This window comes from Stenella coeruleoalba (assembly GCF_951394435.1).
Source record: "Stenella coeruleoalba genome assembly, chromosome: 19".
Lineage (NCBI taxonomy): Eukaryota > Metazoa > Chordata > Mammalia > Artiodactyla > Delphinidae > Stenella > Stenella coeruleoalba.
In genome coordinates this window covers 15638269-15650641 of record NC_137165.1, presented here as the reverse complement: position 1 = coordinate 15650641, position 12373 = coordinate 15638269, and the positions used below count along the sequence as shown (strand labels likewise).

At 34.7% G+C, this 12373-nt stretch overlaps 1 protein-coding gene across 2 annotated transcripts in view; it reads left to right on the top strand.

Moving 5' to 3' along the window:
• TAOK1 (TAO kinase 1) overlaps window positions 1–12373 on the top strand; it is a 140250-nt gene that overhangs the window by 46272 nt on the left and 81605 nt on the right. For both annotated transcript variants that reach the window (XM_079903959.1, XM_079903960.1), the window contains one exon: window positions 9500–9721. In XM_079903959.1, coding sequence (XP_079760085.1) covers window positions 9590–9721 — 132 coding nt within the window. In that variant the 5' untranslated portion in view covers window positions 9500–9589. The remainder of the gene's footprint in view (window positions 1–9499; window positions 9722–12373) is intronic.

Here is a 12373-nt window from a genome sequence, read left to right as displayed (position 1 = left end):
TGTGGGATCCTCCCGGACCAGTGCACGAACCCATGTCCCCTGCATCGGCAGGCGGACTCTCCACCACTGCGCCACCAGGGAAGCCCCTACTCAAATATTTTAGACTTATATCTGAATATTCCATTTTCTTCCCTTGCTGTTTTGTATGTTCCTTGGGGGTTTTTTGTGTACACAGTAATGTCTGCAACTAGAGGTGTTTTTTTTCTTCCTTTCTGTTATTTATTCCTTTTCTTTCTTTTTCTTTACTTATAAAACTTCTAGTGTGATGTTGGATAGGAGTGATTATAGTGGAGATTCTTACCTTGCTTTCCCTATATCTTTAGGGGAAAGCTTTCCGTCTTGAATCATTAAGTATTGTGTTAGTTGTAGTTTTTTGTAGATAGCATTAACCAGGTTAATGCCGTTCCCTTCTATTCCTAGTTTTTTGAGAGTATTTGCCATGAATGGATGTTGAATTTGTGAAATCCTTTTTCTGCCTCTGTTGATATGATCCTGTGTTTTTTCTTCTTTAGTCTGTTTAGAATGGGAGAATTATGTTAATTTTTGACTGCTGAATCAGCCTTGCATTTCTGGGATAAATGCTACTTAGTTGTGATGTAGTATCATTTTTATATATTTCTGGATTTGATTTGCTAATTTAAAAACATTTTTTATTGAAGTATAGTTGAATTACAATGTTGTGTTAATTACTGCTGTACAGCAAAGTGACTCAGTTATACATATATATACATTCTTTTTCATATTCTTTTCCATTATGGTTTATCACAGGATATTGAATATAGTTCCCTGTGCTATACAGTAGGACCTTGTTGTTTATCCATTCTATATGTATCAGTTTGCATATGCTAATCCCAAACTCCCAATGCAACCCTCTCCCATCCCCCTCCCCCTTGGCAACCACCAGTCTATTCTTTATGTCCCTGATTCTGTTTCTTTTTCATAGGTTCGTGTCATCTTTTATTTTTTAGTTATTATTATTTTTTAAATTTATTTATTTGGCTGCACGCAGAATCTTTGTTGCGGCATCCAGGGTCTGTTTCCCTGACCAGGGATCAAACCCGGACCCCCTGTATTGGGAGGGCAGAGTCTTAACCACTGGACCACCAGGGAAGTCCCTGTGTCATCTTTTAGATTCCACATATAAATGATACCATATGGTATTTGTCTTTCTCTTTCTGACTTACTTTGCTTAGTATGATAATCTCGAGTTGCATCCATGTTGCTGTGATTTGCTAATATTTTGTTGAGGATTTTAGCTATTATCTTCATTAAGGATATTAGTTAGAAATTTTCCCTTTTTTTTCTAATGTTCTTGTCTGGTTTTGATAGGGTAGTTGTGGCCTCATAAGATTAATTGGGAATGTTCTCTCATAATTTGAAGAGGTTATGTAGAATTGGTATTATTCTTTTAATGTTTGATAGAATTTGACAATGAAACTGTCCAGTTTCAATGGACTGGAGTTTTCTATGTGAAAATATTTGAATTTAATTTCTTTATATACATATGTCTATTCTTACCTATTCTTGATTATTTCTTCTTGATTGAGTTTTGGTAGTTTATATCTGTCAAGTACTTTACTTCATCTATATTATCAAATTTATCAGCTTAGAGCTGTTCATTGTACTTCCTTATCCCTTTTAATGTCATAAGGTGTATGGGAATATTCCGCCCTTTGATTTCTGTTTTTGGTAATTTGATTCTGTTCTTGTTTTCGTTGGTTAGTTGGGCAGAGGTTTCAGTGTTATTGATCCCGCTGTCCTGTCCCCCCGACCCACACACCAAAAAACAGCTTTTGGTTTTATTGATTTTTCTCTATTGGCTTTTTGTTTTCTAATTTCATTGATTTCTACTCTCTTCTTTAGTGTTTACTTCCTTACATTTATTTTTGGTTTTATTTGCTTTTCTCTTTCTAGATCCTTAAGGTGGAGGCTTAGATTATTGGTTTGAGATCTGTCTTGTTTTTCCAATACAGAATCAGTGTTTCTATGTAAACACTGCATTAGCTGTATCCTACAAGTTTTATGTTGTATTTTTATTTTTACTCAACTCATTCTTTTCTAATTTTCCTTGAAACTTCTTTATTGAACCATGGGTTACTTGGGGAAAAACCAAGTCTTTATGTGATAATTCCAACATGAGTCATTTCAAAATAAATTTTTTTTTAAGTTATCTTTCTGTTACTGATTTTAAGCTTAATTACACTATGGTCAGATTACTTATTTTATATGAATTGAAAATTTTCACGCTTAAGATATGGTTTATGGCTCAGAATATGATCTCTCTGTGGGACTATCATATATGCACTTGAAAAGAATGTATATTCTGTCAGGTGTAGTATTCTGGAAATGTCATTAGGTCAGGTTGATTGATAGTGGTGTTCTACAGTGTTGTTCTGTGTGTTTTCAGACTGCTTTTTCTTTAAATTTCTGAGAGGAGTGTTGGTGTCTCTCAGTATAATTATAGACTTGTCTTATTTCTCTTTTCATTTGTATCAATTTTGCTTCATTTTATTTGAAGCTCTTTTGTCAGTCAGGTGAATACAAATTTAGGATTTGATAGTGGAATCCTCTCATTATGTAATGTCCCTCCTTATCCCTTGTGATTTTCCTAGTTCTCAAGTCTGTTTTGTCTGATATTAATGTAGCCACTCTAGATTTCTTTTGTTTAATATTTTGCATTTCTTTTAGAGCAGATCTGCTGGGAACGGATTCTCTTTGTTTTCCCTTAGGTAAGAATCTCTCTCTCTCTCTTTTTTGGCTTTCATTCGTAAAGAAGATAGATAAAGGATTCTGTTCCGGGTTGGCAGTTCTTTCCTTTTATCACCTTTAAAAGCTATTATTCTACTTTCTGTGGACTTCATTGTTTTTTATGAAAATCTGTGGTCATTCAAATTTTTGTTTGTTTTTTAGCATTTTGATTATGATGTGTCTAGGCCTGATTTTCTTTGAATTTTTCCTGTTTGGGGTTTACTGAGCTTCTTGAATCTCTAAATTTATATCTTTTGTCAAATCTGGGAAGTTTTCTGCCATTACCAAGAAAGTTTTTTTTCTCTACCAATTTATTTTTCCTCTCCTTATATGAATGCCAGTAATGTGAAACTTAGACAATTTGATATAGTCCTATGAGTTACTAAGGCTCCATTCATTTCATTCAATCATTTTTTCTTTTCCTCAATTTAGATAATTTCATTTGCTCTCTCTCCAAGTTTACTGACTCTTTCCTCTATCATCTATGTTCTGTGGTTGACCCCATGCAATGATTTTTTTTTTTAAATTTCTGATACTGTATTTTTCAGTTCTGAATTTCCCATGAGGTTCTTTTTTTATAGTTTCTCTTTCTCTGCTGAGAATTTGTCTTTTCAGTTGTTTCAAGAGTGTTAACCATCATCTCATTTATTATGATTATAATAGCCACTTTAACGTCTTTATGTGGGGATTTCCCTGGTGGTGCAGTGGTTAAGAATCCGCCTGCCAATGCAGGGGATATGGGTTTGAGCCTGTGTCCGGGAAGATCCCACATGCTGCAGAGCAACTAAGCCAATGTGCCACAACTACTGAGCCTGCGCTCTAGAGCACACGAGCCACAACTACTGAGCCCACACACCACAACTACTGAAGCCCGCGTGCCCTAAAGGCCATGCACCACAACTACTGAGCCCACGTGCTACAACTACTGAAGCCCATGTACCCATAGCCTGGGCTCCACAACAAGAGAAGCCACCACAACGAGAAGCCCGTGCACCGCAACAAATAGTAACCCCCACTCGCTGCAACTAGAGAAAGCCCGAGCACAGCAACGAAGACCCAATGCAGCCAAAAAGAAAAAAAAGTCTTTATGTGATAATTCCAACATGCATCATCTCAAAATAAGCATCTGTTGGTCCTCTTTTCCCTTGATAATTTGTCACATTTTCCAATTGTGTGTGTGTGTGTGTCTGTTTTGTGTGTTTATTTGTTTTTGCATGTAGAGTAATTTCGGATTTTATCTTGGACATTTTGAGTATTGTCATTTCTGATCCTGTTACTGTCCTCTGGAGAGTGTTGATTTGTTTGTTTGTTTTAGCAGACACCTACCAGTTTAGATGGCAAGTTGTCTCACTTTCTGTGGGTGGTGGCTCTAATATCAGTTCTGTTTACAAAGCTTTGTTGTGCTCTTTGGATTTGCCCTGCATTGTGCCTCTCAGTGATAGTCTGGGACTTGGGCAGTGGTTTATATCATAGATTAGTTCTCTTTAGCGTAGCCTCTGCTGCACCTCTTTGAGACTGTTTTACACAAACGTAAATCATTATTTGTATTGGTTTGTACACAGAATTAGGGGATCTCTTTTCCAGCTCTCTCCTCTCCATGATTTCCCCCATACTCTTCAGTTTCCAGTGGCCTTTTTCCCAGTTCCAGAAAGACAGGTTTCTCTCAGAGCTTTTACACCTCTGCATTGTACAGTTCGCCATAACTGGGGCTGCCCTTAAGTGAAGTGGGGAAAGAAAAGAGAGGAGGAAAAAAAATAATGGGAATTCCCCTAATACTTTTTGGATGACAGAGAGTCTGTTTTCCCAGTTTTTCTGGCCAGAGAGATTGGTTTTCTCATTGGGTTTTTCTGTTGCTGGGGCAGTGCAATTCTATGGCTGAGGAGAGAAAAGAAAAGACCAAAAGAAGGCATTTCCCCCCACAATCTCCAGATCACAGGGTTCCCTTTTCCTGCTCCTTTGGACAGGGGGAGAATTTCTTTAAGTGTTTTCTTGTCAGCACCCTGAACATAGTTTTGTAACTGAGGCCACACTCTTCTGTCAGAGACGGGAGATAAAGGAGGAAAATGGAATCAGAAAACTCGTGGCCATACCCATTATTCTTCAAGTTTTGACTTCTCTCCCCAATCATTTGTATTGCCTGTTTATGGCATGTTGATATATATATCCTTTGGCCATTTATATTTTGGTGGATTAGGTATTTGATTAGTGATTTGGATGATATCTCTATCTTTAAGGAATAATAATAACGCTTAATTTTGGGTGCTCTGGATGTTTCAGTTTTTGCGTTCAACTCAATTTTTTGATATACAGATTTTTTTAATGCATTAGTCTTTTGTAAGTTAAAGTACTAATAGCCTTTTGGATGTTCTCTCTATTTGGAGTATGTATTCTTCTAGTTTAAAAAGTATTCTATTTTATTTTTCTCAAATTTAAAATTTTTTTAAAACGTTGAAAGTGGTTGCTATAAAAATTCAGGTAATATAGATGTCTAGGTTAACAAGTAATGTTCTTCACAGCCCTACTTTATCAGAGAAAATAATAACATTTTAATACATATCTTTCCATACCTTGTTTATAAATTTGCTATATATATATCTTATATATATAAATATATATATATACACATATATTTATATACTTATATATACACACATATATATATATATTTAAAATTAATTTTTAATATTTGGCTGTGCTGGGTCTTCGTTGCGGCACGTGGGCTTCTCTACTTGTGGTATGTGGGATTTTAAGTTCCTGACCAAGGATCGAACCCGGGCCCCCGGCGTTGCAAGCATGGAGTGTTAACCACTGGACCACCAGCGAAATCCCTACATATATTTATCTTAGATTTTAAGACATTTATTTAATTTTTTTAAAGTTATTACTTTAATTGAGGTATAATATACATAAAGGCATCTATTTTAATATAGTTGGAGTTTTGACAAGAGTAATTCACTGCTGCAGTCAAGGTAATAGAAGATTCTATTACCCCAGAAAGTCCTTGTGAGCCCTTTCATGGTCAGTTCCCCTTTTCTTCCCCCAACTGACCCCAAACAACAGTGACTCTGTCACAATACTAGTTTTGCCTATTTGAGAATTTTTCAGGGGAATCATACAGTTTTTACTGTTTGGTTTCTGGTTTTTTTTGCTGGAGCATAATGCTTTTGAAATTCATCTAGGTTGCTGCATGGATCAGTAGTTTTATTCCTTTTTATTGCTGTGAAAAGAATTTCATTGTGTGAATGTATCACAATTTTATTATACATATATTTGTTGATAGACGTTTGTATTATATGCAGTTTGGGGCTATTATGAATAAAGCTGCTGTGCACAAGTCCTTTTGTGTGCCTTTGTTTTCATTACTTTTGAGTAAGTGATAACTAGTTAAGGAACTGTTCCATCTCATAATAAATGTTTATTTAACTTGATAAGAATCTGTTAAACAGTTTTCCAGAACAGTTGTATCATTTCAAATTCCCATCAACAAGGTAATGAGTTCCAGTTCTTCACTTTGGTTTTTTTTGATCTTTTTATTTTTTTGGACATCTGCATGGCTTATGGGATCTTAGTTCCCTGACCAGGGATTAAACCTGGGCCCCCTGCAGTTGGAAGTGAGGAGTCCTAAGCACTGGACTGCCAGGGGATTCCCCTAGTTCCTCACTTTGTACATTTATCATTTCTTATATTTTGTATAAGTATTTTTGATATGGATTCTTTAAGTGGGAATTTTGTATGAAATGGTAAGTGCATATTTGATTTTGCTACATTTTTCTCCACAGGTTTTGTACTGTTTTTGCATTACCACTGCTACTATATGAGAGTGCAGATTTCTCTTCCATCCCACCATCAGTGTGTGGTGAATTTTTGCCATTCTGATAGGTACAAAATGAAATCTTAGGATAGTTTTAATTTGTATTTCTTATACTTTGAGTGATGTTGAATGTATTTTCATAGATTTCATGGTTGTTTCTTTTCTTCCTTCCTTCCTTCCTTCCTTCCTTCCTTCCTTCCTTCCTTCCTCCCTCCCTCCCTCCCTCCCTCCCTCCCTCCCTCCCTCCCTTCCTCCCTTCCTTCCTTCCTCCCATATCTCCTCCGGGTGGTTGTTGGTGGTGGTGGTGTTTTCTTGGGGGAGGGGTGCTGTTTTTAGAAACTACCAATTAAGAATGTAAGAATGTTAGGTTATTGTCTTTTTTTGCTTGTTTTTTTGAAATTCTTTACATATTAGGAATACTAACCCTTTGTAAACGTAAGTTTCAGACATTTTTTTCCAAGTTTATCATTTGTCCTTTTTGTCTGGAGTGTCTTTTTCCATGGCCCCTTCTCCCAAGTTTTTTTTTTTTAACCTGTTAAATATATCTGTCTTTTTCCTTATTGTTTTGGATTTGGATCATAGTTAGGAAAGTTTCTACATTCCCTGATTACAGAGGAACTTACATTTCCTACTAGTACTTATATAGTTTCATTTTTCTAATTTTTGCATTTCTGACCCATATGTAATTCTGATATTACAGTTTGAGGAACAGGTGTTATTTTATATTTTTCCAAATAGCTATTGGGGTCTCCCGGCAACACTTATTTTATCAAATACTTTTTTTTCTTCATTGATTTGAGAGGTTTGTTTAAGCCATTTAGCAGTAATGGTTATGTAAGGTATGTGATAGGGATATCATTATATAATTCTTATAATTTTTTCCGAATGGGTTCTTAGTTTTCTTAACAAAATTTATTTCTTCTCCTTTAATTGTATGCTGAATTCCGAGATACACATACATGGGTTTGTTTCTGGACTCTTTTAGATTAATGGTTTACTTGTCTTATTTTAACATTCTACTGATAGCAATAGATTTGTATTATCTTTCGGTATGTGGTACAGCAGATTTTCCAGTTCCTTCATTTCTTTTTTCTCTGATTTTCTGGAGGGTGCTGTCCTTATTAATTTACTCTGTTTCTCTACTATTAACTTAAATATTTCGCATATCATATTCTCATGTATACTATTTGGTAAATATTTGTGGAAACGAAATCATTTTAAGGGGTGTTAGAGAAGAATTAAGTGTGTTCTTTTAGTTCAACAAATATTTATGTAATATTAACTGTTGGAGGTATGGTGTAGGATGTAGACAGGTAATATAAAGATGAATGAGACACATTGTGCCTACCTGTCTAGTTAAAATTTTACACATTACATTTAATCTAAATCTTGAAAGATTTTGAGTGGGAATTTGTTAGGCAGATAGGAATATGCAAATCATGGAACTGGTTAGAGAATTTTAATGTAAAATAATTCTGGTAATAAAGGTACTATAACTTGATCATTCAGAGTTCTTAAATAAGTCTTAAGTAACACTGCAGGTTTTTAAAAAATAGGTGGATTAATTGAATAATAATACTTTGTATGGAATTTACTTCAATCTTCTGTGATCACATATTCTTAGAACTATAATTGAAACACTTTGCAGGGAACTTGCAGAGCAGGAAAATTGGTAAATGTATATGGAGCAGCCTAGAAAGTGTGTTAGAAATGAAATACAAATTAATAATTTAAATGTTTTTATTGCAGTGGAGTGTTAATTTAAGGAGGTACAAAAGACATGTAAATATGTTTTGTGTAGTTACAAGGAAGTTTTCTACCAAAAATTAAAATTGGTTCAGTTGACTTCACTAAAAATGAGACCAGTAGTTACCTGCTTAAAAGTTGTGTGAAGTGGGGGAGAATTGACTAGAGTCTAATGAAATCAATTAGGAGGCAAATGAAATAAATACATTTTGGAGGGTTTTCTTTTTTTTTTTTTGATTGGTGAATTTATTTAGGTTAAAATAGCTGACATTTAATGTAGTGCTTACTATGCCTGAGTACTAGTCTATGCTTGTATTTATTAACTGATTTAACCTTTACAACCACTGTATTAGGTAGGATATTATTTTCACTTTACAGATTAGGAAAATAAGGCTACTCAAGTTCGCAGTTTATAAATAGTGTTGCTAGGATTCCTATCCAGGTAGTAACATTCCAGAACCTAGGTTCTGAAGTTTCTCAGTAATGACAGCCATTTTTTAAATTGGGTATCTGATATAGAGGAACTGATAGCAGAACCACCAGGGAATTTATTGGTTATCTGTAATGTCTACTTATCTAATGCAGCAGATTTGATAAAGGCCATATTTTAATGTGAATCAGGTTTACAGGGGAAGCAGTTGTCTGCATTAAATTCATTACTTTCTCCTACTGCATTTTTCTTTGGAATGTTTGTGTTAGAGTTGATTGAACACTGGCATATGGTATCTGAAAGGAAAAGAAAGACAGCTAACTGAGTTAAATCCTTTGTGTATTTTCTTATATTTGAAAATCATCCTGTTGTTAGAAACCTATTACTGGTACATCTTAAGTTGTCACGCATGTTTTTTTAATGGTCTGTGTGTTCTATTATCTCTTCTGCCAATGGGCTCACTGCCTCAGAATTAGATAAGGATTAGATAAGCCTTCCAAGATACAAAGATTTAGTTAATTTTTAAAAGTATATGTACAGTAATACCCTATGTATAGTAGGACTCATTTTTTTAAGCACCACAGGTGATCGTGATGATGAGCCAGATTTAGGAACTACTGCACTAGTAGATCACACTTCCTTCTCAGTGAAATTCTAGGCCTGAGATAATTTTATATATACTATCAGAAAATGATCTTATACTAATTATTCTTAGCAGCTTTTGGTTTTCCTGACTTTTTTCTTTTCTTATTTCTCTACAATAGTTTATGCCAGCGTGGCTTCATTCATACAGATGAACCAAGGATTGGGATAGCAATATAAAATTAGAATCAGACAGCTGATTGCCCAGCAGGATGCCATCAACTAACCGTGCGGGCAGCCTGAAGGACCCTGAAATTGCAGAGCTCTTCTTCAAAGAAGATCCAGAGAAGCTCTTCACAGATCTCAGAGAAATTGGCCATGGAAGCTTTGGAGCAGTGTATTTTGTAAGTGTTAAAGGCTTAATGTCAGTGACCAGGATTTACTTAAAATCCAGTCCTGGCAAAATGAAAAACAATAATATAAAGAGACAGACAGAGGCCATAGTCCATTATATAGTTACATGCATAGGTGTGTGTGTGTATAATATGAAAATAGCTTTATTTATTGAGTTTCTTGGATTATTGAAAAAATGGAAACGAATATTATTTTACTTTGACTTAGTGTTTAGAATTTTTAGCACACTGTTTTTAGGAGTCATATGACTTGCATTGCTATAGAATTAAATATTGCAGAACACTGACTTCTGTAAAGTTCCATACAGAGTCAGTTTTAGTTTTGTGGAAATCTAGGATTATTATTTGGCAGAAGGATATGTACCAAAGTTTTTTTTCTTGTGTGCGTATGTGTGTATTTTGTACTTAAAAAACCCCAGAAAACACCAGATTTGCCATTTTAACCATTTTAACTGTACAATTTGTGGCATTAATTATACTTACAATGTTTACAACCATTACCACTATCTATTTTCAAAACTTTTTCATCACCCCAAACAGAAGCTCTGTATCTATTAGCAATAACTCCTCATTTCCCCCTCTACCCAGCTGGTGGTAACCTCTAATCTACTTTTTGTCTCTATGAATTTGCCTAGTTTAGATATTTCATATAGTGGAATCATACAATATTTGTACTTGCATGTATAGCTAATTTCACTTAGCATAATGTGTAGCATAATCACTTGGTGGGTCTTTGATGTTGTAGCATGTATCAGTACTTCATTCCTTTTTATAGCTAAATAATATTCCATTGTTTGTATATGCCATGGTTTGTTTAACCATTCATCTGTTGATGGGCACTAGATTATGTCTACCTTTTGCCTATTGTGAATAAATGCTACAATGAACATTGGTGTACAAGTATCTATTTGAGTCCCTGTTCTCAAATTTTGGTATGTACCTAGAAGTGAAAATACTGAATTACATAGTAATTCTATGTTTAACTTTTTGAGGAACTGCCAAACTGCACCAGAGTGGCTGCTTCATTTCCATTCCCATCAACAATGTACCAGTGTTCCAATTACTCCATGTCCTTTCAAATGCCTATCATTGTCTGTTATTTTGATTTTAGCCATCCTACTAGGCCTGCAGTAGTATCTTGTAGTTTTGATTTGCATTTCCCTAATGACATATGTCGAGCATTTTTTCATGTGCTTATTGGCCATTTGTGTATCTTCTTTGGAGAAATGTCTGTTCAAGTCTTTTGCCTGTTTTAAAAGTTGGGTTTTTTGTCTCTTTGTTGTTGAGTTGTAAGGGTTCTTTATGTATTTTGAATATTAAATTATTGGATACATGATTTGAAAATATTTTCTTGCATCTGTAGTTTATCTTTTCTCTTTCTTGATAATGTCGTTTGATATACAAAAGTTTAAACTTTGAATGAAGTGCAGTTTATCTATTTTTTCTTTCGTTGCTCATGCTTTTGCTATCATGTCTAAGAATTCATAGCCAAATCCAAGGTCATAAAGATTTACCCCTGTGTTTTCTTCTAAGAGTTTTATGGTCTTAACTCTTCTATTTAGGTAATTGATCCATTTTGAGTTCATTTTTGTATATGTTGTGAGGTGGAGGTCCAACTTCATTCTTTGCATATGGAAATCCATTTGTCCCAGTACTATCTGTTGAAGAGACTGTGTTCCCCACTGAATTGTCTTGACATCCTTGTCAAATCACTTGGCCATATTGTATACATTTATATCTGAACTCTCTGTTCTATTCCATTTGTCTTTATGCTAGTACCACACTAGCATACTAGCATGTTTTGATTACTGTAGCTTTGTAGTGAGTTTGAGATCAGGAATAACTTTATTATTCTCTTTAAGGACAGTTTTGGCTATTTGGGACCCCTCTCAATTCTGTATGAATTTAAAGAGTAGCTTTTCCATTTCTGTGAAAAAGCCTGTTGGAATTTTGATAGGGATTGTTTAAATCAGTAGATCATGTTTGGTAGTATTGGCATGTTAACAATATTAAGTCTTACAATCCATGAACACAGCATGTCTTTCTAAACATTTATTTAGGTCTTATTTAATTTTGTTTAGCAATGTTTTGTACTGTTCAATGAACTATGTTCTGATGAACCTACATTGACGTAGCATACTCACCATAGTTTATATCAGGGTTCATTCTTAGTGTTGTACATTCTTTGGGTTTGGACAAATGTATAATGACAAGTATCATTATAGTATCATATAGAGTATTTTCACTGCCCTGAAAAAAGCTCTGTGTGCAGGTTTTTGTGTAGACGTAAGTTTGCAATTCCTTTAAGCAAATACCAAGTGCTATTGCTGGATAAGTAAGAGTGTGTTTAATTTTGTAAGAAACTGCCAAACTATGTTCTGAAGTGGCTGTACATTTTGCATTCCTACCAGCAGTGAATGAGAGTTCATGTTGTTCTGAATCCTAACCAACCTTTGGTGCTATCAATGTTCCAGATTTTGGCCGTTCTAATTAGTATGTAGTGTTATCGCATTGTTATTTCCATTTCCCTGATAATATATGATGTGGACTATCTTTACAAATGCTTATTTGCCACCTGTATATATTCTTTGATATATACAGATATATACCTGGTATATAGACCTCTGTTAAGGTCTTTGGCTC